The sequence below is a fragment of the Dipodomys spectabilis genome, unplaced genomic scaffold, assembly GCF_019054845.1.
Source record: "Dipodomys spectabilis isolate Male_0828 unplaced genomic scaffold, ASM1905484v1 ptg000097l, whole genome shotgun sequence".
NCBI classification, from domain to species: domain Eukaryota; kingdom Metazoa; phylum Chordata; class Mammalia; order Rodentia; family Heteromyidae; genus Dipodomys; species Dipodomys spectabilis.
Genome location: NW_024870774.1, coordinates 4,732,094 through 4,759,057, shown reverse-complemented (window position 1 = coordinate 4,759,057; position 26,964 = coordinate 4,732,094). Strand labels below are relative to the sequence as shown.

At 37.9% G+C, this 26,964-nt stretch overlaps 1 protein-coding gene and 1 gene segment (V, D, J or C); one reads left to right on the top strand and one right to left on the bottom strand.

Moving 5' to 3' along the window:
• Positions 1–5,310: 5,310 nt before the first annotated feature.
• The window catches only part of LOC122113442, a 547,786-nt gene continuing 526,132 nt past the window's right edge, over positions 5,311–26,964 (top strand). Inside the window, 2 exon segments of the C gene segment in view lie at positions 5,311–5,378; positions 5,569–5,840. Coding sequence covers positions 5,327–5,378; positions 5,569–5,840 — 324 coding nt within the window.
• On the bottom strand, positions 13,720–14,150 carry LOC122113447 (activated RNA polymerase II transcriptional coactivator p15-like). Its single transcript, XM_042686411.1, is given in 2 exon segments — positions 13,720–13,805; positions 13,808–14,150. Coding segments are annotated over 2 exon segments (381 nt in total). The 5' UTR covers positions 14,103–14,150.

Here is a 26,964-nt window from a genome sequence, read left to right as displayed (position 1 = left end):
TGATTCTGTCATTTTAGAAAGAGGTACAACACACATAATAAAATACACAAAACTTAAGCACAGCTCAGTGATATTTTACACTTGTTTCTATCTACTTAATTCTTTACTATCTTCTCATTGAAATTTTCTATTATTCTCTAACATTTTCATGACTCGTTCCAATTCAACAGCCCTTTACTACTGAAGTACTGGAATCGCACAGAGTCATCCTGGACTTGTTCCATGCTACAGGGGATTGAATCCAGAGCCTCAGGCTTTGGAGGAAGGTGTATATTGCTCTATACCTGGGATGCAATCCTCTTACTTCTCTTTCTCTGTTCCTCTGTTGCTAGGGATGACAGGTCCACACCACTACATCCAGACATCATGCTTTCCCTGAAGCTGAAACAATAACCTTGCTACTATTTCAGTGAGATGAAGTCTCAAACTTTCACACCCTTGCTGACCTTGAACCACCATGTCTCAATGTTTTCCTATCAAATAGTTGTATTGCATTGCTGAGCTGATGTGTCTGGATCTTTCTTGTTTTTTTTTAATTGTTGTGTAGAGTTTCTCTGAATAAGTATTCAATTAGTTATTAATACATTCCTTCTTGAACTAGGCATTTGGGTATTGGATTATTTACTTCAGTGTCATCATGAGAGAAGCAACCATACACAGTCATTATATTTTGGTATAGATGTGAATTCTTTATCTTAGGTAATTTCGTCAAAATGGATATACAGGGTTATAGAATACACATGTGTTTAGTGTTTTAGTGGTTAATTAAAAAAAATATTCCCAAAGACGTAAGGTAGTTAGCCTCTCATAAGAAACACAGAAAATTTCCAGATGATGAATATATTTGTCAAAATTGGTATGGTTTGTTCCCCTTTTTTTCTAACTCATTTGATGATGTTTCTGGTTTCTCAAAAATGTGGTTTGATTTGCTTTCCCTGAAGTATGAAAGTGTTAATTTTTTTTATGATCATTGGCTGCCTATATATTCTCTTCTGTCCTGTACCTGTTAAGACATTTGCTCATTTGTAGGCACTATGTGTGGGCACTTTAAACTATATTCTGTCAGAAGCCTCAGTCAAACTCATGTGTTGTGAGTAGACAAGGCTACAGAGAAGGTAAATCAAATACTATAGGTAAGTTGAATTCTAGACATCTTAAATATCCCATAGGCTGTTAGAGTAAAACTAAAATAGGGGAAGAAAAATGGAGAGATGAAACAGCAAAAAATAAAATGGAAGACTTGGTCTTCAATAAAAATCACATGAAATTCAAGAAAATATCTATTTATAATAATTATAATACAGGGGCTGGGAAGGTGGCTCAGTGGTAGAGTGCTTGCCTTGCATGCCTGAGGCCCTGGGTTCGATTCCTCAGCACCACATAAGCAAAAAGAAAAAAGCTGGAAGTGGCGCTGTGGCTCAAGTGGTAGAGCGCTAGCCTTGAGCTGACGAACTGAGGGACAGTGCCCAGGCCCAGAGTTCAGGCCCCACTACTGGACCCCCCCCAAAAAAAATAAAAAATAATTATAATGCAGATATTGTTCTGCATACATCAATGAAAAGACCATTAAAATACAGACTAGACCAAAATATGACTCAACCATATCTGCTCCCAAGAAAGTCATTTCTAAGAAAATGGCATAGGCTAGCAAGTGGGAAGGAACTTATTTCAAATCCCAGTATTGTCCCAAAAAAAGGGGGAAGAAAGAAAATAAATAAAAGAGAAAGGAGCTAATGTAATGACATATGTATGCTGAAGAATAGGTATTATGAAATCCTTAGCCTGAAATTAATATATACTTCTATGCAAAGAAAATTACAACCAGACAAAAAAAGTGATGCTGATAGGGTCTGTGCCTTAAGAGGACATAACAATCCTACATGCATATGCATCAATCAACAAAGCTGAAAATTAAGTCTAAGAAAAGCTGATGGAAGGGATAGACAAACAAACCAATGTAGAATTACAGAGATTTCCAAATCTTTGTTTCTCTCAAAGGCTAAAAGGAAAACAAGACAGAAAGCAACAAGGACACCAAAGAATCTGGGAACACATCAACAGACAGACAGGACAATTCTCCCAGCAACCATAGCATACATCCTACAAAAGCCCATGGAACAAAGATCAACTAAGACAAACTAAAATAAAATAGCTATAAATGAAAATGAAAATATAAATAACACAAAATCAATGAAACAAAGCATTAAAACTTTAAAATAATCACTAAACTTTACAAAGTATTAACAAAATAAAGAAAAATACGACAAAAAATTTCCTATCAGTAATGAAACAGATTTTATTTCAGGAATGAAAAGATTAATCACAAAATGGTTAATTTTGATTCTCAGTCTAATTGGATTGAGAGACCAATAAAGCAATCAATAAAGCAGCCTTAGAATGTGTCTGGGAGTGTTTCCAGAGATAGTCTTTTGAGGGGAGAGGGAAGAGATATAGCCAAGTCAATGGTTTCATTTATACATGTACACAATTTGAATATCCTACTGGGAAATCTTGAAACTGTGGATATGGGGCTGCGTTGGAGGAAATAGGCCAGTAGGGATGTGTCTCTGAAGAGCTTATTATGTCCCTGGCCTCTTCCTATAATTCCTCTGTGCTTTTTGGCTGCCTTAGGTGAGCAGCATTCCTCTACCACACCTTCCTCCATGATGTCTCTGCATCAGTACAGGACTAAAATCAGTAGATCCAGCTTCCATGTGCTGAAACCTCTAAATCCTTGATCCAAAATGCATCTGTCCTCTATCCTGTTTCTGTTGGATGTTTATCACAGAAATGAAAAATCTGATTGGCAAAGATCATATTTTTGGCCAAAAAAACAACCTCAACACATTCAATGTGCAATTATAAGAGTTTGCTGTCCAATTACAATGGAACAAATAAAGGTAACATGAAAATCTGCAGATACTTGAAAATAAACACTTCTTAATAATGCAGTGATCCAAGAGGATGTCAAATCAATCATTCATTGAGCAGAATGGAAGTGAAAATATATCAAAATTTGTAGGACACAGAAAAAACAGAACTAAGAACAATTTTATAATACTATAAATGAGTTATACTAAAGGAAATACCTTAATCAGTCTAAGCTCTCATTTCAAGAAACAAAAAAAATTAACTATATACAAACTTAAGAAAAGAAATAATAAAACAAAATAGATATCAATGACAATGAAAATAGAAATAGAGTAAACACAATGAAATAGAGAGCTGAAACTTTAAAATCATCACTAAAATTTACAAACTGTGAGCAAAACAAAAAGAATAACAAATTCATATCAAGAATGAAACAAAAATTAAGATCCAACCTGAAGATATAAAAGGATTTCAGAGAAAAAAAGTAAATAAAGTATGATCCTCAATTTTGATGAAGAAAAATCAAAGATATATAAATTTATTTGTTATTAGATGCAAATTGTAACCACCTAGGTTACACACTTATTGGAATTATTAAAATTAAGACTAATAACAGCAAATACTATCAAGAATGCATAGAAATTAATTTCTTTTTTTAATTTTTATTTATTTTTTATTGTGAAAATACTGTACAGAGGCATTACAATTACATGGGCAAGATAATGAGTACATTTCTTTAATAGTGATATTGTTGAAATGTAAAAAGCTTAGCAATCTGGGAAACAATTTGACAGTGTTTGTGTAAAATTATCTATGTACTTAACATAGATAGAATTGGAACACTGACAGCTGCAGCAAGATTCAAAGTTGGTTCCCAAGATTTGTGCTGCATGTTGTACACTTCCATTTTGTTTTGATAGCACCTGAAACATGACAGATGCTACTCCCATGATTAGGTTACATTTCATAGCAAAGGTGAATAATGTTAATAAAATCCCTATTCAGTTTGACTTTACGTTCATCACAAGGAAGATGAGGTTCATCAAAAATAGATGAGGTGGATGTCATCTATTTTCCTGGGGTCTTTCAAGTATAGTTCTTGCTTTTTCTGAGATCAGAAAGCGGATCCTAGTAGAGAATGGTAGATGCCATAAGTGCTACAGCTGGAAGAAAGTAGGTTCTCAGAAGTGGAGCTGACTCAAGTGGTAGAGTGCTAGGCTTAAGCAAAACAAGCTCAGGGACAGTACCCAGGCCCTGATTCAAGCCCCAGACCTGCATAGAAACTGTATTCTGCCAACAACCATGGGATCTCAGGACATGGACCTTAGTTAGCTCTGATTGCAGCCTTGTGTGATAGATCACGGTGTTCAGAGTTTGTGGTCATGTATTACACAGCAAGGGGAACTAACACAATACAGAAAAGTGATTAATAATTCTTCACAATATGTAGGATTTGTTACATTCTGAGAAAAAGAAATAGAAGGAAGTACAATGGATCCTGAAATGTAGTGAAATCTTTTGATAGACTTCTCACTACATTTCAGGATCCATTGTACTTCTTCCATTTCTTTAATTTGTTTATATTCCTAAAAGTTTTCACATCATCTTTCTAATAAACCACAAAGTTCAAAGCCTGAGTGACAATGCTAGGAGGAAACACAGCAACACCTGTCTTTTCCCTATCACAAATGCAATCTCTTAAAGAGAGCCAGTTAAAGAATAGAGTCAAAAAATACAGAAATAAAAATTACAAGAATATAAGTATCAAAATGTTATGTAATTTTGTGAATTCTGTTTGTGGTATCGTTTTTGTTGTCGTTGTTAAATGTTATTGTCAGTTAACTTTACACTTTAAAAATCATTTGGTGTCCATTTTTAACTAATAATTTTGCTTTCTTATTTTGTTAAAAATGCATTTGATAACTTTAGTCCTCCCTCTTCCTTTCTATGAATGTAAAGTTTAACATTCAACCCTGGAAGAGCAGAAAGGATGTATTAAAATTCACTGAAATTGTGCCTAGCCTATTTCTTTGTTAAGCCACCAGATGGCAATATTGGTTACAAAGAACATGGTTTCTCTATGGTCATGAATCCACAATTACTTTCCTTCTCTACAGTTTGAGTTTTGACTAAACTTTTTTTAGACGGTATCAGAAATCATCCCAGAAGTGAGAAAAATGTCGATTTTCAAGATTGTTTCTTCCTAACAGCCCTTTCAATGTCCTGAGAAGATACTGAATCACCCTCTCCACCTCCATGCTCTCCCACCCCACCGACCCCACCCCACCCCCCATAGAAACCCTCAGCTAGGTGGGGAGGAAGGACTTCTTACACAGGGGCTGTGAAGGAACTCAGCCGATTGGCTACAGGAGCTGGAACAGTTGCAGATGTATTGTGACACCCAGGGCCCAGGGTTGGGTGACATACATTCATGTCTCATAAACAGATAAGGAGCATGAAGGGGCTTTGGGGCTCTCTATTGGGACTTTTGTGCACCCATATTTGCTGTGAGTTGGGCTGTCCCACAATCCGGCAGCTGAGAGGATTTCTCAGCTGTAGCATATGGAGGGAAGAGAGAAAGATGTGCTTGCAAGTCTCGCAGACTTCTGTCCTCTCATAATCTATGGGAGCACTTTCAGAGCTTTGCAGTTGTGGTAACGATAATCACACCAATGATTATTTCTCTGTTTTACTCAGATGTGAGAGGAATTCAGGTGGAGCAGAGTCCTCCAGCCTTGCTTCTCCAGGAGGGAGAAAACGCCACGCTGCAATGCAACTTTTCTAATGCTGTGAACAATGTGCAGTGGTTTTGCCAATATCCAAGAGGACACCTCATCAACCTGTTTTACATTGCTTCAGGAACAAAGCACAATGGGAGACTCACAGCAACAACCATCAACAAGGAACGCCGCACCTTGCTGTATGTCTCCTCTGCCCAGAGCACAGACTCTGCCACTTACTTCTGTGCTGTGAGAGACACAGTACTCCCCAGGCACCTGCAGCCCCTACACAAACCCTTAGCCTGGCGCAGCCTCTCCACAGCCACACACATCACAAGGCCACCACAGCACATTTGCACAGCTCCATGTCTCTTTCCCACATGGGCAAAGTTTCACTCACAGGGTTTTGTTGGCCCCATACATTTGAGACTTTGTCTTTCCTCCTCAGTCTATACCTCATCCTGCACTACAAGTATCTACCTTCACATTAACTGAGTGGCTGATAGAAAATGGCATCAAAATAAAGTAACTACAACATGCTAGATTCTGCAAGGGCAAGGAATAAAATGCATGAAAAGAAAGTCATTCATATAAAAAACTTGATGGTAATGCAACTCAGTTAGGCATGTGCAGCACATTCACACATCCTCACCATCTACCCCAGCAGCACAGGCCATCCCTCACTTAGTTCCCACTGATAGCTGTGGTAATCAGTGATTAGATGCCTGCAGGGCTAGCAAGCATGTCAGGTTAAGGGATTTTTCAAAAGCAGTGAATTTGAGGGGAAGGTTGCTAGGAGGGATTCCAGCAGGTCTATTATTGAATGCAACATCCTAAAGTCCCCAACTCTTACTATTGAATATGTTTCTCCCTGTAATTTTATCAGCTTTGCCTCTATATTTTGATGTCTCTTGTTAGGCATATATATATGCACACATATATATATACATATATATTGTATATATGCCTATTATTTATGTATGCATTTTCCTAAAGGATTGAGTTTTTAATGATTGAAAACAGTCCCTCTTGTCACTAATAGCCTTTTGGGTTGTTTTTTAAAGTCTATTTTATAAAAAAATTGTATGGCAATTCCATCTGTCTTAAGGTTCTACATACATCATCTATTTCCCATCCTCTTACTTCTGTCTGTTTGGTTTGGATCTGAAATATTCTCCAAAGGCCCATATTTTAAAGCTTCAGTCCCCAGCTTGGAGATTCCAGGAAGAAGGGCCTAGTGGGAAGCCTTGTTCATTGAGACGTGCCCTCAAAGAGGATCTGGGGAGCCTGCACTCTTTGTCTCTTTGGTTCCTGGACACTACAGGATAAGCAGGTTCCTCGGCCACGTATTCTTAACACAATGTACTGCCTCCCACAAACCCCAAATGAATGAGTCTCATCTATGATGGACTGAAACCTACAAAAATGACGGTCCAAATAACTTTTCTTCCTGTTGCTGTGAAAGCTGACTAACTGTTCCTGAAAGCTGACTAACAGAAAAAATGTGACCTGGAGATAACCAGCTCACCACAGAATTTACAATACAAAAAGAAAAAAAACTCAATGATTTTGTATTTCTAACTTTACATATTCCACTTAAACTCAGGAGCCTAGAACATGTTAAATAAGAGCAGTTATTTGTAAGCTTGAATTATTCAAAATTTCCTCAAAAAAGGTTTAGTCTTTTCCCTGGAAGCTTTCTTAAAAAATACCAAACTAAGAATAAAGACACAGATATTAACAATAAAAGTCATTTTCAGAAGATAAATACAGATGGTCATACTATTACTTTAATACATTTTTCTAAAAAATATTAAATAAGTCAAAGTTAAAATGGCAAAGGAAATATGATTTCTCTCTTATGTGGAAGTTAGATCTAAATGATAAATGCGTTAGTAAACATATCTAAGGGCATATGCATATATGCACAAGCATATCAACTAAAGTATAGTATATATAAAAGGAGATTCTGATGGTGTAACTCCTTTGAAGAACTAACAGTTTGACAAATTAAATACCAGGAAGCTGGGACTTGTGTCCAAGGGTGGGGTAGTACAGGGGTGGAGGCAGATAAATGGAGAGTGGAAGGGTGGCTGATTCAGTCATAATATTCAACAAATATGTGAAAATGGAACTAGAAAGTTTTGGGGGATGGGCAGGGTTGGAGAGATGGGGAGACAAAAGGGTGACAATAACCAAGATGTATTACACTCAAAAACTGACATGCTGAAGTGAAATCCCTCCATACAGCTAATTAGCAATAGTAAAACATAACTTTTAAAAAGTTGTATTTTGCATTGACATAGTTTTCTTCTAAACTGAAAATTAACTGAATATGTATGTGTGAACCCATTCCTCTAATATTTTTCACACTGATACAATAACTACATTAGTCTGTGTGTTTCATTTTCACCTAAATCATGTTTTACTGTTCTCTATAATAGATCTTGGTAGGATAAGTTCCCAATATTGTAATTTTTAAAGTGTACTTTGGTGAGTCATTGCTTTTTTTTTCATGAAGATTGAATCACTTTATCTGTGTATATAAAAACAAATCTGCTCGTCATGTGAACAGTACTACATTGAATTTGTGGAAGAACTTGTGGAACTTAAATCTAATGAGTCTAACACATGAGTATTTTTATGTTCCTGTTTGTTAACCTTTCTTTAAATTTTTTCAGCATTGCTTCAAATTTTTTGGTTATCTTTAGGAAATAAAAAGACAAGCTAGCAAATAGGATAAATTCTTTGAAACACATAAATTATTGAAACAATTTTTGTATGGAGCATATGTAGACACCTTTTAACTCAATAAGAGAACAAATTTTAAAATGATCACAATTATTGAGCAGATTCTTCATAAAAGACACAAGAATGACCAATACACTGATGCAAAGACATTCTCCATCATTAGTCAAGATATGAAGCATGCGCCACATCCAGGCAGAGCTGAGTAGTTCAATAGAGACAGAATGATTCTCAAAGCTAGTATATTTACTATTTAACCTTTCATTGAAAAAAATTTTGATCCTACTCATCATCATTATTCACCAAGAAACACAAATAAACAATAATATGCAAGCATGAAACTATCATGTTGGCCAAAAATAAAAAAATGGCTATATCAAGTTAACAAAAATCCACACTATCTAAAGTCTACTTAAGGACATGTTCTCTTCAGTGTTCTGGGCATATTCAGATCCAGTGTTGATAGGAGCCCATGCAGTGTCGTACCCTCAGGACCAACATCTGCCCTGAAGTGACCTCAGGGCAGGTGAGGTGTATATGTCACTTTCTGTAGCCTTGGTCTTCTTTCCTTTACCCCAATCTTCCAACCCACTACTCCAGATCCACCTGGGCACCATTGGCAGTCTCCCTCCATCTGAAGTAATGACTGGCCACAGAAGACTCACTCACTGGCCATTTTCCTCAGTGTTCTGATGAGTGCAGAATCGGCAAACACATACTTTGATAAGGCTGTGGGAACTGTTCAGTGTATCCTCCCTATATGACCACAAAGAGGCAATATTGTCTCAGAGATCAAACGTACCCTCTTACATCTGTCAACTCACATGAGATTATCCTTTAACGCTTAGTAAATTATTTGGTCCTACTGTTTCAACTTACTTAGAGATCAAGTATTTCTCTAAGATGTGTCTGCTTTAAAAGTATGTGTATATCCTCAGCTCACAGGATTGAAAATATAACATTGAAAGGAAATTCTTCTATGAAGACAGGTGTTACCCTTCAAGTCCAGAGTGAATTTAACATTTCTAGTATTAGTTTATTATGATTTCTCTCATACATGGCCCATCTCCAGCCTCAGTGATACAACTTTTTGTACAATCCTATTATTCTTCCTGTCCACTGGGAAATTTTTACTCACAGTTTAAAGATTGGTGCAAGTATTTGCCCCATAGAATTCCTCTCTGGCACCTATGGCAGAGTTAAATTCCCTTTCTTTTGTCATTGGTCTGGACACACAGATCTGTCTGGTCATTTTATTTTGCTGTCTTTTAGTACTGAGACTCAGGTGACTGTAGACTAGAGTTGTACTTTTGTTAACAAGATGCACATGCTGCCCACCCAGGAGGCATTTGGTAAATATACAGCACTTCTTCCTCATCCTCACTTTCATTGTCTACTGTATCAGGACTCTGTAGACAATCATAATCTGATAACATTAAATAAAAAGTAAGCAGTAAATAATTTATATGCATCAATGTACACCATTTTAGCAACATGATAAAATCTCCTGCTACCCACTCCTCCATTCCATCCAAGACACCAGCGATCACCACGTTAGGTGGATCCTTGTTGTGTGTCAAACTACCTATTTGTTACTTTGTAGCCATCATAATGACTGAATAGGTTTCATTATGTTATCCTTAGAAATAGTTAACTTATCAAATTTTTGTAAGAAAAGTGAAGAAATCAATATGGATTTGATTAATTTGATCATGTCTTAGAGTCATGTAAAAATGGAAACATATTTGAAACTTTACAATAAAGTTTAAGTTCCCTGGGCTGGGAAGGTGGCTCAGTGGTAGAGTGCTTGCTTTGCATGCATGAGGCCCTGGGTTTGATTCCTCAGCACCACATAAGCAGAAAAAGTCAGAAGTGGTGCTATCACTCAAGTGTGGTAGAGCACTAGCCTTGAGCTGAAGAGCTGAGGGACAGCGCCCAGGCCCAGAGTTTAGGCCCATGACTGACAAAAAAAAAAAAAGTTTAAGTTCCCTGAAAGCAAAGGAACTACATGCTCTGTATGTTCTGATCCTTAATATACAGCCTGATATCATGCTCACTCTGTGTCCTTAATATACAGCCAGATATCATGCTCACTCTGTGTCCTTAATATACAACCTGCTATTATGCTCACTCTGTGTCCTTAATAGTTTTAGTGAAAACAGAATGCACCAGATCATGCGATGCTGATTGTTTCATGAGATTCCCTTCTTCACCATTGTAAGGAAAGTGATCTACAATAGCACAACTACCTCTCCCATATATGATTTTTAACAATTTCAGAGAGGCATGAGGAAAGGTTAAAGGTTAAAAAGGGATTAAATAGCTGAGATAACTTCTTAAACTGATTTTTGTACATGTATGAAGAGGATACTTGTGTTTCTCAGTGTCTGTATCTCAGAAATTCTAAATTGGGACATAAAAAAAATTGCACTTTCTTTGTCAAGAGTACCTTTAAGAGAAAATACGTGTGGATGGGGTGGAGCCTGTTGAAGGACTTGAAGTGGGTGTGAGCTCACAGTCAGAGTTCCATCTGTGGGGAGACAGAAGGCCAGCTGAGCTCTCATTGAACTCTGGCTGAGATATGCTAGGAGCAGCATATCTAATCTTAGGCCTTCACTTTGCCTGTGAGTTATGGAGGAGAAACCCCAGAATCTGGGATATATAGATACTACTATGTAGAAAGGAAGGGCATAAAGGAAATACACACTTGAGAGTCTAATGACATTTGTTATCTTTTTAAGCAGGGGTGAATGGCCAACAGAAGGAGCAAAGTAAGGAGCAGCAGGTGAAACAAAGTCCTCATTCCATTACGGTCCAGGAAGGAGGGATTTCCATTCTGAACTGTACTTATGAAAACAGTGCTTTTGACTACTTCCTATGGTACCGACAATTTCTTGGTAAAGGCCCTGAATTATTGATAGCCACATTTTCAGTTTCCAAGGAAACAGAAGATGGAAGATTCAAAATCATCTTCAGTAAAAGTGACAAAAGCCTTTCCTTGAATATCAGAGCTTCTCAACCTGGAGACTCAGCCACCTACTTCTGTGCAGCAAGCACACAGTGCTCTCTAGGCATCTGTGCCTGTACATAAACCTACAGCTGAGGCTGCAGCAGCCCTGCTTAAAGAACTTAGATGGGTGCAGGTGCACATTAGCTTTCATCTGTTCAAATAGGCAAAGAAGTAACATAGAAACTCACTACTGTGCTAGCCTGATAGGGAAATTATGCAGGTAACAGTAAAGAATTTTGATGAAGGACCAACTAGCAGCACATTTCTTTTTTCACAAGAGTTAAAGTATTGGAGATGTTAACACTTAATCAGTTGTGGGCAACTGGGAATTTTGTGCATTGCTGGTGGAATGCAAGTTTGTAGAATCTTACTAGAAAGTCATAGGCAGGTTTTTACAAATTAGTCTTGATGTCTAATCAGTAATTTTACTCCTAGGGTTTATTTTAAAAGAATACAAAAATCCACAGAATGGCTGTTGTTTGCACAATTTTTGTCCCTGATAGCACCAACTTAGGAATTAACCAGACAACTCAAGAAACAAAACAACCCATTAACTAGTGGAATGATAAATAAATTATGGTATATTCTTTTTTTAATTTTAATTTTTATTTTTTGTGAACATACTGTACAGAGGGGTTACAATTACATGAGCAAGATAATGAGTACATTTCTTATCAAGCATTGCAGCCTCCTCCTTTGTTTACCCTTCACATCCCTTCCCAGCCTCCCCCCAAACCCCCACCCAATCCCTCCCAACCCCCCCTCCCCGCACCAAAGTTGTAAAGTTCGTTTTGACATGACAACTTGTACTTCTCATAGTTGCATCGGGTCCACCTGTATCCTTAAACGACTTGTTTTTCCCCATCTCCTCCACAAATTATACCAACATCAAATATAGTGAAAGCAAGGGTTATACTGTGGAGGAGGGACATACAAAGCTACAAAGAAATAATCTTATAAATGAGTTAGAAACAAATGAGTGAAAGAAAAAAAACATTCAAATACATATCTAAGGGTTCATTTTCCTAACATCACATTATCTGACCTTTCCTGCTTGACTCATACATATACTAGATATTGCAAATAAGGGAAACCATGGGACCTATGTTTCTTTGGGCTTGGCTTACTTCACTTAATGTAATTTTTTCCAAGCCTTTCCATTTCCTAACAAATGGGGCAATGTCATTCTTTCTGATGGAGGCATAGAATTCCATTGTGTATATATACCACATTTTCTTGATCCATTCATCTACTGAGGGGCATCTGGGTTGGCTCCAGATCTTAGCTATGGTAAATAATGCTGCAATAAACATAGTTGTGCTGGTAGCTTTAGTGTGATCTTGTTTGTGAACATTTGGGTAAATGCCCAAAAGTGGGATTGCTGGGTCATAGGGAAGCTCTATGTGAAGTCTTTTTAGGAACCTCCATACTGATTTCCAAAATGGTTGAACAAGTTTACACTCCCACCAACAATGAAGTAAGGTTCCCTTCTGTCCACATCCCCTCCAGCATCTGTTGTTGTTAGAATTCTTGGGTATAGCCATTCTAACTGGAGTGAGGTGATATCTCAATGTTGTTTTGATTTGCATTTCTTTTATGGCTAGGGATGTTGAACATTTCTTCATGTGTCTATTGGCCATCCTTTTTTCTTCTTCAGAAAGGTTTCTCTTCAAGTCTTTAGCCCACTTATTTATTGGGCAGTTGTTTCTTTGAGGATTTGTTGTTGGGGGATTTAATTTTTTGAGTTCCAAGTATATTTTAGATATGAGACCCTTGTGCGTTGTATGGCTAGTGAAGATCTTCTCCCAATCCGTGGGCTTTCTATTGATCTTGCTAGCTATGTCCTTTGCCATGCAGAAGCTCTGCAACTTCATGCAATCCCATTTGTCCAACCTTTCTTTGATTTGTTGTGTTTCCGGGTCTCTATTAAGAAAATTTCGGCCTGAGCCAAGGAGGCCTAGGGTTTCTCCCATTCCATCCTGTAATGTTTTCAGAGTGTCTGCTTTGACTCCGAGGTCTTTGATCCATTTGGAGTTGATTCTGGTGCAGGGTGATATATAAGGATCTAGCTTTAGTTTTCTACAAGTAGTTAACCAATTTTGCCAGCACCATTTACTGAAGAGGCTGTCTTTCTTCCATTCTATTATTTTAGCTCCCTTATCGAAGATTAGTTGGCTATAGGTCTGTAGGTTCATTTCACTCAGAACATTTTTAATAACGCACATTAAAAAAGTATTCATCTTACAAATTGTTCTGCAATCCAAATATACAATAGCTTGGAAAACATTTTAAAAAACAAAGCCAATGTAAAAAAAACAAACAAACAGATTTAAACAAGTAGAACAGTACCCGTTTTATATGACTCAGATTTTACAGTTTTCTTACTGCATCATCAATATCTGAAATCTGTTCCTTCAGCTGCTTCCATTGCTCCTGATTTAAAGAAATACCTTTCTTCCTGGCTTCATTTAACCTTCTGGATCCATCCAATATTCTCTAATATCAATTAGAACTTTTCCTTTAAAGTCCCGAACACTTACGTATCTCATTTTCCCAATCTGAAACATGTTATCATCTCTACTGCTGCTGCTCTGCTTAGAAGATGCCAGAGCTCTGGAAGTCTCACCTGTCTTTTGCTTTTTTATAGGCTTTTCTGTAGTAACTTGCTTTTTCCTCTTTAACTTTTTGTCCACTTCACTGTCAGAATCACTACCAGAAGAGCTTGAAAAAACAAGTTCCTTTGATTTAGACATTGCTCTGCTCCGGCACACCGACAGGCTCGAGCTTGCTCGCTCCGAACTGACAGAAGTGACCTTAAAATTTTTTTAATGGACTGAATCACCAACATTTGAAAAAAATGAATAAACCATAATAACATTACCCTTAAAAATTATCTGAGACAAAAGCATATGCACTGTTTGCTTCCATTAATGAGAGATTTTGAAGTTGCCAAACTAATCCATGATGAAATAAAGCAGAAAGGGGGTTACATCGCTGAGTGTGGAGTTTGGTTTGGAACGAAAGGATCCTGACAGCAGATAATAGAAATATTCCATTCTTGCATAAGGTGTAGTTTGCAAGACTGCTTGGAAATATCAAAGTTTCCCTATCTGTATACTTATTACATGTTTATTTTAGTGTAAATGTTATACATTAATAAAAATAAAGATAGGTTCAGTAATTAATGAAATAAGAAACAACAAGAAGACAATAGAAGAAAAATTCTGAGTATGTTTTAACAAATAAACAATATTTGGTGAATCTGAATAGTTGAATTAAGGCTAAATAAGACTAAATAATGATTCATTTAAAAGTCTAAATTATAATCTCCAAACCTGTGACCATGTTACCTTATATGGTGTTTTAGTTTCCTAAGGCTGCCATAAAGAAGTGTCCCAGAATGGTGACTTAGAACAACAGAAATCTGTTTTCGTTTAATCCTAACAGTGATGTCCAAACTCAAGTCCTAAGAAGGTCTATGGCCCTCCAAATCCTCTAGGGAAGATCTGTTCTGACATCTCTCCTAGCTCTGGTGGTCTAAGTCTTGTAGAAAGACATTGCCTCTCTAGGTCTTCTCCCCATCTTCTCCTTCAGTATGTGTCCCTTTCTAAAATGACATTGTTTAGGTAAGAACAATACTCATACTGTAGTAGGAGACACTTATTCCAGCATGACTTTATGTTGACTGGTAACATCTGTAACACTGATTCCAAATACTTCTTTATTTTAAACTACTATATATTAGGACTTTTAGGAGGGGAAATTTCAAGAAAATAGTTTATGGCAAAACAAAAAACTCCTGGAGCCGAGCACTGGTGACTGACATCTGTAATCCTAGCTACTCAGGAGGCTGAGATCTGAGGATCATGGTTCAAAGCCAGCATGGGCATGAAAGCTTGTGAGACCCTTAGCTCCAATAAACCACTGAGAAAACCAGAAAAGGTGCTGCGGCTCAAGTGGTGGAGTGCTAGCCTTGAGCTGAATAGCTGAGGAACAGTGCCCAGGCCCAGAGTTCAAGTCCCACAACCAACAACAAGCAAGAACGAAAGCAAGAAAGCAAGAAAGAAGCCTTGTAGATGTGATTAAAGATCTTCAAATGAAATTAGCCTGGATTACCCAGTGGACTCAAATCAATCACACAAGTTCTTATAAGAGTGGAACAATGCAGCTACAAGAAAACAGTAATAAGCTATGGAAGTGAGGCAGCTGCTAAGTGCTGGAAAGGCAGAAAATAGACACTCTGTATAACCATCAGGATGAAGGCAATTTATTAGCCCCCTCGATTAGAATCACGTAAACTGATTTTGGATTCATCACTTTGACAAAAATGAGAGAATAAAATTTTGTTGTTGTTTTTTTTTTGTTTTTTTGGGGGGGCGGTCCGGTTGTGGGGCCTGAACTCTGGGCCTGGGCACTGCCCCTCAGCTCTTCAGCTCAAGGATAGCACTCTACCACTTGAGCCACAGCGCCACTTCCGGCTTTTTTTTCTTATGTGGTGCTGAGGAATCGAACCCAGGGCCTCGTGCATGCAAGGCAAGCACTCTACCACTGAGCCACCTTCCCAGCCCTAAAATTTTGTTGTTTTAAATCACCAACTTCTTAATAATTTATAGCAACAACAAGAAACTAATAAAGATAGTAACTGGAAAGATTATAAAGCATACATAATTAAAAATTGATTAAAAGAAAGTTATAAACAATGTGAGACAATGAATTTAAAAACTATTAGAAAAATATGCTATCCAAGAGACCTGTGATAAACGTAAAAATTAAAAATGCAAAACCACTAAAACTGATTATTCAAAATCCAAGAGAATTATTAAGGTAAAGGAAAAATTAACCTGAACATGTGTGTTCTACTAAACTATGTAAAATAAGACAGAAACTATGATAAACTGGAAAATCATATAGCAAAGAAAATGTTAGAAATTAAGGCATTAATTCAAATAAATTTTAAAGTCCAAAATAAAAACAATTCAAAATATAAAAGCCAAATAAGAATACATAGGAATATCCAATGAACATATAAAACAACTACTTTTGCAGTAATCAAGAAAAAGAAATTAAAAGATATATGAACCTTATTACTATCCAGTTAACAAAATTTTAAATGTCTAGTAACATTAAGTATGAAAAAATTATAAAATGAGGGGGTTGTTATAATTTTACACACAAAATCAATGACAGAACAATTGTGCAAATATTTAGGAGAAAAAATTATCTAAATAAGCTAAAATTTTTTTAAACACAAATATTTGATCTAGGTTGCTCCCTACGGAACTGTTTTAAAGTAAAGTATAATCATTAAATACTGCAATATAAAGGTTAGAAAATTTATGTGGTAGAAGAAAAGTCAAGGCACCTGGCATGGCTGACTTCAGGCCTAGAAACCTGAAATAAGCCAGGATCCCCTCCCTGTCAGGGAACATTCTGGTGACAATCTAACCAGCCATTGTGGTAACTGGAATGAACTTGGCCATTTCCTATACACCCTGCAATTTCTGAGGAACTGTCACACATCTGTAAGTTCTTGAAAATGTCCACTTTCCTGCACCTGCCCCTGGCAGACACTTACTCGATACCTATGTCTCCCACCCCACCTACTCTTGTTTACAAATACCCTGTACAAACCTCTAGTTGGTGCTCAGACTCTCAAGGGGATTCCTCTGGGACCACCAGCATAAAATAAACCCCAGTTACTCCAACTTCTCTGAGTGTTTTCTTGGGTTTCTCATGGTCTCTCATCTTTCTATGACAAAAATATGCTGTTATAAGCAAGGAAGAGATTTGACATACATTTTCCTAAAGGAATCTTACAAATAAAAATTTCAATATAAAAATAGTAAAATTATATGTACTACATGTTACCATAATGTCAAAATAAAATACATAAAGTATATAATTTTGTGAAAGCTCCTACAAAGGTCAAATCTAAAAAGATACACCAGAAACCCTCCCAGTAGTGGTTCCTACAAAGAGAACACAGGAAAAGGACCAGAGATGTCTGCTATTTAATTTTCCATACTTGTGAGAATTATATATATATTTTTTAACTTTCTGACTTCCCAGATGGACAGGAAGGGCCTGCAGGACCAGAGGTCCTGACCAGCTGGATGGAAACTCAGGGATCTGCACTGTCCCTCATCCCCAAAGCTTAGGGGGAAAAAGTGAAGCACAGATCTCTATTTTCATGAAGTACTAATTGTCTGGTGAGTGGGGATGGGGTGGAATGTGAAAGCTTTAAGGCTGCTTGCCCTTCCTAACCCCCCAACATCTGGACTGAGAACGGAGAAGAGTCTGGAGAGAATCAAATGTGCACAGAGAGTGAATAGATGGATACCCTTATATATAGCATGTTTCTGGGCCCCAAGAATCCTGCCTCTTAAACCAGTGCATATATGTTTAGGTGGCCTCCTATGACAGAAACCATAACCTGAACTGGGCTCAGATGGCCCAGTGCCCATAATCATAGCTGCTTAGGAGACTGAGATCTGGGGATCTTTATCTCCAATCAGTCAGCAAAAAAACTGGAAGTGGAAGTGTAACTCAAGGGGTAGAGCCTTGAGCAAAAAAAAAAAAAAAAAAAAAGCTACACAAGAGCTCGAGATTCTGAGTTCGAGACCCGGCACTGGCACAAGACTCTGAAAATTCACTCCAGATAAAGGAATAGCTCACCAAGCACCAGTGGCTCACCCCTATAGTCCTAGCTGTTCAGGAGGCTGAGTTCTGAGGGTCATGGTTCAAAGCCAGATAGGGCAGGAACGTCTATGGGACTCTTATGTCCAATAAACCACCAGAAAATTGGAAGTGAAACTGTGGCTTAAGTGGTAGAGCACTTGCCCTGAGCTGAAGAGCTGAGGGACAGCGCCCAGGCCCAGAATTCAAGCCCCATGACAGACCAAAATCAATCAAGGAACAGCTCTTTGAAGACCACTCTTGTCCTCAGGTTTTGCAAAAGGTACAAAGCCAAGGGGAAGAGGGCAGGGCTCACTCTTCCCACAAGCCTGGTCAGGTTCCAAAGTCTGCAACTAGATTATTTCAGGTAACACAAAATTCCCACGAAGGGTCTGCTATCATCTCTTCACAAGTGAGAAAAGTGATACACCAGTTCATGTGTCCCAGGTCGAAGGGCTAGTAAATGGATAGGACCCTGATTCTCAGAAGGCAAAGTCTAACTGATCTGATCGCCAGCACACCAGGCTGACTACCCACTTTGGGCAGGCCTGCCTAGCTCCAACTAGGATCAAGTGACTGGTTGATCCCCAAAGTGCCCCCTTCTAAGGTTCTGAAGCTTGTAAAAGGGCTCACTTTTCATGTTCATTGAAGGCTTCCTCAAATGAGGACTGAAGTTAGACCGCTCAGGAAGGACTTCCCAGTTATTACTCACTGGGGGGAAAATGTCTCAAGGGACGATTTTAGGAAGAAAAGGACTCAGGGAACACCAAGGAAGACAGTATTCTGAGGCGGCCCTTCCTCACCTTCTCCCCACCCACCCACCCAGCACCTCGCCTTCAATAAAGGGCTGGGAGTGAGAAGACAGTGAGCTTCCCCCCTCACCCCCCCACCCCCGCCTTCAATCGCTCGCGGTGCGCGCGCACTGAGCGTGTCCGTGCGCCAGGCCGCTCAGATGCGCGTGCCCGCGAGCCTGTCCGTGTCCCGCGCGAGCCCGCGCTCGGCCGCGCGCTCTCTGACACTATCTCTCCCTTTGGCCTTTGTCTCTCTCCATCCGTCTGTCTCTTCCGTAGGACATCTCCGTCCCCCGCATCTCAGTTATCGCGGGTTTTCCTCTCAGGCCTCTCCCTCTCCCACGCCCCCCCCCCCCGCCTCTCCCCTCCCTCCTTGCCCACTCCTGCCCCCGCGACGCCTCCTCCCTCCACTCCCCCGCCCACCAGAATTATATAATTTTTTAAATGGGCAGTGACACCCTCAGTTTTTACATCTATATCAGTCCACAGATAGCAGAATGAAATCTTCTTACCTGCCATGGTCCCGGGTATCTCTGTGAGCCATATGGGGAATAAACAAATTTCTTCAAGATTTAAATACAATGGATTTAAGATCTTTAATGAACACAGGTTAACCTTTTGATTACAAAACAGTAACTGTAAGAAACATCACAGTTCAGAATATGAAAATGTGAGAAACTAGAGTGTATAACTGATGAAAACTGGTATCAGTTGTAATAACCTGATAACTTCACCTATCACTATAAACAAGACTTGATAAAGTCTGCCTGCCATTTTTGTGAATGTTTCTCTTTCTAACCAAGAGACTCTTAAAAGTGAACACACAGTTAAGGTAGATTAAAATATTGCTAACAGTATTTACTAATGTTTGTAATTCAAGAAGTTAATAAATTTAATGAAGACAAAAACTTCACAATTACTATATCTACTAATTTGTCATCAAGATAGTCACTTTTCTCATTCTATATTCCTTACTAGAAATCTATTTATCAAATAAATGCTATCACAAACTATCCCTTAATTATAGAAGAACTGTAACTTCATAACAAGCGTTTCTCCTTGAAATGTTTCTTTTGGCTTGAACTCAGAGCTTTGGCACTGTCCCTGAGCCTCTCTGTGCTCAAGGCTAGCACTCTACCACTTGAGCCACAGCACCACATCTGGCTTTTTCTGTGTATGTGGTACTGAGGATTCAAACCCAGGGCTTCATGCATGCTGAGCAAGCAAGCACTCTACAACTAAGCCACATTCTCAGCCCCCCTAAAATCAATGCCTCTTTTCCGAGTTATATTTTAGGCTATTTCAGTATATTAGAAATTTAAAACCATGTTCCATATGCATTCTAAAATAATTCCAAAATGTAAAATAATTTAAATATTTATGAGTTTATACCATAGCATGTGAAGGTTTTATTGTTTCTAAGAAGAAAATTACCTGTACTTGTAAAAAAATAGAAATTTAGGTTTATATTTATTAATGTATACAGTTATGTACCTTTAATTTTTCTGATACTTTTCTTTTGTCTTAAAACTGTTCCCAAAGTCAACTCTGGTCAGGATTAGGAAGGTCAGAGGGTGGCTTCAAATCCTTTCATAATCTGTGCCCCTCCTCTCTTTCTCTCTTAATTTTATCTTCTGGTCTTGACCTCCCATTTTACATGCTATATGTTTCATTCAAATATCCTGTCCACAAATACTGTAACAAAAGAATATTTTAAGAATTACCTTATATAAATGAGATAAACTTACACATGCTGCTGGTCTTTCAAATCTCTTTATACCCAATTTATCTATCTGAGAACAATGTTTTCTTTGTAGAAGCTCCCACACATATAGAAAACTTGACTTTATGCATTAATTAATAGGAGCTTGAGCATATTTCCACTGTATCAATATACACTGCTTTGTGTTTATGTGACTCCATTCCCAGTGAGTCCAAGCCCCAGGAAGGTGAGGATTGTGTCTTTTGTTTCATTATTTCTGATGTTTGCATAGCACATGTCAATAATTTCTCTTTGGATAAATGAAAGTGGAAATAAGAAGATATTAAATGAATTCCTTGAAGTCAAAGAATATAAAGCTATTAACCTCTTGAATACTAGCTTAGCTCTTCTGTAATTTCAGCCTCAAAGATTTTATATGAGAATGAAATAAAGAGACTAAAGGGAAAATAATTCATAAGCCTTGAAGTATTATAACAGTGAGGACTGCATTGAGATGATTAAAATAGCGCTCTCTCTGATCATCAGAAGTCTTGCAAGCCCACTACTGGAAATAACAATAGTTTTATAAACACACAGGTGAGGGTTCTCACATTCAATTACACAATGTAAAAAGTATAGAGCTTAAGGTTCACTTGAATTCACTTCAAGTTTATATTGGGAAGGTTTGAATTTTTTCTTGTTCCTTCATTTTGCTTTTGTATTCCTGTAATCAGACACTTGGAATACATATTCAGCAGAGTTTGTCTCACAAGATTGAACACTACATATTTCATATGAAGCTATTATCTTCTTTTCAACTGTTTCCAGACCCCTTTCTATTCTTCTCACCCACACTGTCCCCTGGGCCTCCTCACCCCATTATATATCCTTTCTATGCCTTACTTTTTTCTTTGTTCTGGATTTCTTCTCAAAAAGGGATACTATATAGAATTCCTCCTCCTGGAGAATTTTGAAGATAAGTTGGCATTCTTTTTTTAATGGATCTTTAAAGAAAACTAATTTTAAGATCCATAATAGAGTAAAATATGGCTTGCTTGCTCTGAGACACAACTTTGAATTCACACCACAAGTAGTTTCCCAGGCTATTTTTGTGATCATCATTTTAGTCTCTGACAAGACTTTTAACACAAGTAAAACACCATTCATAGAAGATAGGACCTTTCTAAAACTAGAAAATTTCAAAAAAATAGAAAAACATGCACTTTGCTTTTATTTATTTATGTATTTATTGTATATATTTATTTATTTAGTCAATTGTGGGGCTTGAACACAGGGCTGTTCCTGAGCTCTTTTGCTAAAGGCTAGTGCTCTCTATCACTTTGAGCAACAGCTTCACTTCTGGTTTTTGAGTGGATAATTGGAGATAAATTTGCAGTTTGCTTTAAACAAGAGTATGTTACAAAATTTTAAAAAAAAGGATTGAGGACAGTTACTATGAGGAATTAACTATGGAGAAGGGAAGATAGGATACTGTAAATTGTATATTCAGATTAATTCCACAATAGTAATTAAATACAAACAAATGCTAAAAATACATATTCCAAGGTATTACTGTTAGCATTTACTTAAAGAGACAAACAAGATTGCTTCTCTCTAGTCTTAAAAATCTGTACTACCTCTGTGACAACTATGTCTTACAAATGAAAGGATAAAAAAGAAAAGGGCCTAAATATAGTATGTTTGTGTGTGTGTATGTGTAGGTACGTGCATGTGTGTATAGTATAAAAACACTATATTTGGTCATGTTTTTACCCGAGTCATCTCAATCTCTCATCAGCCCCATTAAATTGATATTACATCCCTGTATTTTATAAACAAAATAAGCAACAACAAAACTTATTCAAGGTAATAAAACTACTGGAACTTTTTTTTAACAGCAAGAGAAGTATTGAGAAAGGGATACAGGCAGACCCATTGCAACAATGAGATGTACGAGACGTTATGTGGACAAAAGAACTTTACAACTTTGGCAGGGGAAAAGGGGGATGGGAAGAGATGGTAAAGGGATACAAAGGAGGGGGCAACAATGCTTGATAAGAAATGTACTCATTTCCTTGCCCATGTAATTGTAACCCCTCCGTACAGTATTTTCACAATAAAAAAATAAATAAAATAAAAGAGGAAAGATGTGGATGGGTGAGAAGAAATGAGGATTAATAATAAGATGAAATGGAAACAGTATTTGCACCAAAGACTGTATAGAAGTGTTAATATCTTACAAAAAGCCCAGGGAAAGCCAATATAACAGGGAATATCAAAGCTACTCATCTTATAACATGCTGTGAGTACAAAAATCAGCATAGTAAATGTAATTAATTTACAGGCACAATTAACTGTTAATATAGCAGGAGTGATGTCAACATTCATTCTAATGAGAAATTTGGGTTCCTATAGGTCTAGATTGAGGGTAAATCATAAGTATTGAGTAGGGATGAAGAAATGTTAGAAACAATGTTCTGCAGAATTATAATCTCTATTTGACTCGAGTTAGAGTAGTCAATTATAGATAGCATAAAAGCCTATATTTTTTTACTTTTCTTGCTACAAAAGATAGGTTTACTTACTTTATCCTTTATAGTAGTGTTTAACATTACTGTGGAAAACATTCCATTGTACATTCACAAGCAAATTAACTGCACACTTAAAATCATAGTTTATAACTTAGTACAAATATTTTAGGCCTCAATCTTACCTTCAACTCACTGATATGAAATTAATTTTTAACTGTAGGATATTTGCATTACAACATAAAATGCTAGCCAATATTTTAGAAAGGTGGGAGCTACTGTCTTGTTTCCTTACTAAAGTCTTAATGCTTATTTTGCTAATCTCCACTAGGAAATAGTACTCATACAATGAAACAAGTTGATATCTACTTTAAGAATTTAATATTTTTTTCTAATTTTGTCAGCTTTAGGGTTAAATGTTGTTCTGGTACGTACTTCCAAGATAAATTATTGAATTGTGAGATGAAATAGTCTCAAGTATGATGTATTATATACCAAAAGATAAGTAAGAATGGAAAGCACAAAGATATTTCAGTATAGACTGTTCTGGGAGTTTTATGAAAGCATGCAAAATTGCACCTAAAATTGTGTTATTAATTGACTTTAAGCAGCAGTGCTAAATTTCTTGTACTTGATGAATGTATATTTAGTCAGTTGCTTCTGTTTAAATGTTTAATGTCATTAGTTTTCTTTTTACTCTGTAATTTGTGCTATTAATTGGGGGTATTCTTGGACTACAGCAATTATTGTCAATGTGTGACTTGTGTTTTTCTATAGAATCATCAAATGTGACATATTAATTTTTACAAGTGATATGTAGATAATTCTAATAACTATATTTGATAACCTTTTAAAATGCTTTGCTTGGGAAAAAACAGAAATAATGCAATGCAATTAATAAAACTGAGCAACTTAGATAATAAGAACAAACCAAATTGAAAAAGTAGGCAGAAAGAAAGAATAAGATCAGAACAGAAAAGACATGGAAACACAATAGGAATAATCAGTGAAACAAAACATTGGTTCTTTGAAAACATAAGCCAGATTAAGAGAACTTTAGCCAATCTAACCAAAAGTAAGAAGGAGAACACACAAGAACAGGACAACACTTGGCTAAAGAAATCATGGGCAAGAAGAAGTCCCAAGGGGTCCTCAGGGCTTACAAATGACCTGGAGTTTCTCAAAACTGGTCTATTTTGAAGAGGGCTGAGTTGGATGGGATGAAGAAAGGAGGGGCACAGACATACTCCAGGGATCAGAAGGCCCAGAGGCAACTTAGTTCAGGACTGTTCCTTACTGCACATTCCTCACCACCTTTCAACCCTGAGGCACAAAGCCCTCTAGGACAAGTCAGCAGTACACAAGTGTGAAGGGCAGCAGCTAGAGAACAGCCTCTTAGGTCTGCAATTACATATAATTCTGTGATGGAGAAATATACATTGAATTAAACCTGCATTCCCATCCCAAAAACTGCCCTCATGACCTCCCTCAGGCCCCCTCATTGCCACCCCCTCCATGAGCAGAGTTGGGACAGTCTTGCTCAAATTTTTCATTCTGACTCCAGCCACCACCAGCTCCAAGATAGCCATGCCCCTTTCTAACCTTTTTTTTTCCCCACTGAAATCTAAGCCATACCCACTGTGCCTAGTACAACCCTGGAATTCTCTGACTCACACCACAGCAAGGAATTGTAGGAAATAGTATTGCCTAGTGATTGATCAGAGACCTATTTGTTCTCATCATGGTGACATAATCCCCCCCCCCCCCCAATTCCTTATCCCATCCCTGACCTTCATGAAAAAAATAGAAAACAAAAATTAGCTGCCACCAAAAAAAATAACACCTCAGGTAAAATCAACAGAGAAGTAATCATGCAGGAGCAAAGAAGAACTAAGAACCACAGAAACCTTGAGACCATCACTACTGGTAAATCACCTAAAGAGTCGCCCTAAAGGTTCAACCTCAGTTCCCTGACACCGTCCCTTCCCCTCACTCTATTACAATTAATACAGCATCAGATAAAGAGCATGATGCTGACAATGGCTCCAATATCATGGCCAAAACCAAGAGCCTACAACATCTTTCTGAAGGGCTTGCTAGTCTTGTGTCTGAAACTCCACCAATCTAGATAGGGAATTTCCCATGTACTTCTCTTATGAATGATTGTAAGAGGTGGTACAAAGGGCTGTCTGAAGCCCTAGACCCCTGCTATCAAACAAACCAACAATTTTCCTAACAGTTAGAAAATTTGACCAGACAAAACCAAGACATGAAAACTTCAAGGCATATTCTATAAAATTAAGAAAAATGAGGGAAGGGTAGGATGGGAGAGATGGGTGAGTGTATTGAGAAAGGTGACCATTGATCAAGATGCATTGTATTCATAAACTGCTTTATTGAATAGAAAGTCCTTTGTACAGCTACTTAAAGATAATAAAAATATTTTTTAAAAATGAAAACACTCTGGATGAATTACAAAAGAAAGTGAAATAGCATCAAAAATTTGTGGAAGAACAGAGGTAGCTGAAGAAAGACTTGCAGCACCCATAAGCAAAGCATTGCGATCCTAGTGTCTGAAAAGATCGAGTAAGTTATTCCCAGCCCTGGCCACATGAACCAGGCCACCACCCAGTGCTCAGGAGCTGCAGGATCTTGCTACCTACCTACACTCTCCCCAACTTCTTGCAGCAGAACTAGAGACCCTCCTTTCTGCAGTCTCTCCCCAGTGGCGGCAGGTCGAGCAGCATAATCAGGATCTGTTGCTTTGTATGTCCCTCCCGCACGGTATAACCCCTGCTTTCATTGTATTTGATGTTGGTATAATTTGTGGAGGGGAAGGGAAAAAACAAATCATTTAAATAGGGATACAGGTGGACGCATTGCAACAATGAGATGTACAAGTCATTATGTCGAAAAACGAACTTTACAACTTTGGCCTGGAGAGGGGGGTAGGGAGAGATAGGAAGGGATGGGAAGGGGAAACAAAGGAGGAGGCAATAATGCTTGATAAGAAATGTATTCATTACCTTGTCCATGTAATTGTAACCCCTCGGAATTTTCACAAAAAAAAAAAAAAAAAAAGAAAGCCATAAGTGCAGCTGTTTCTTAAGAGGTAGAGTACTAGCTTTGTGCAAAAGAAGCACACACACACACACACACACACACACACACACACACACACACACACACACACACAAAATAAAAACCAGCTAGCTGAGTTGCAAGATGGCTTCATCAGGCTGACCAGCATCTTGCAGTCAGGGCAACATATCTAACACCAGCTGACAAAGAATCTGGTTTTTTTTTTAAAAAAAGAGCTAAAAAAATAAAACGACCGTGGGTCTGCAGAAGCAAACAGACCAATGTCTCTTCCACCTGCACCAGTATGTGGCGGCCTATCAAGAACAAGTATACCTATCAGCAGCTGACATCTTAGAAGGATGTCCTGCAGGAACAGCTGCTGAAGCAGACCAGCTGCAACAGGAGGTGCAGCAGGGCAGAATGGAAACCCAGTCTACAAGAATTTGTAGAGACTGAAGAGTAGCTCACAGCAACAAGACAGCATAACCACCAGCTGTGGGCCTAGCTGAGTTTCTTGGCTCGCCTGGGAGGAAATGAATCAGAGGAGAACAGAAAGAGCTACACAGACATTCTGGCCTTTCTTGTTGAAGTTCAAGCTTCAACTGAAGCAGAGAAGGCCCAGCTAGGACAGGGGCTATGAGAGCTCTGTCAGTGCCTGGCTCACCTGACAGCTCTGAACCATAGCAGGCTGAGCAGGAGGTACTGGCCCCTGGGAATGGAGGAGATTGTATTTTTCATCAAATTCAGGCCATTCAGGGGCCTACTGAGAAGCTACAAAGGACCTGCAGGTGAAGATATTTTTGAAGGAGTGGATGGAAGACCTAGAACTACTTTTCAT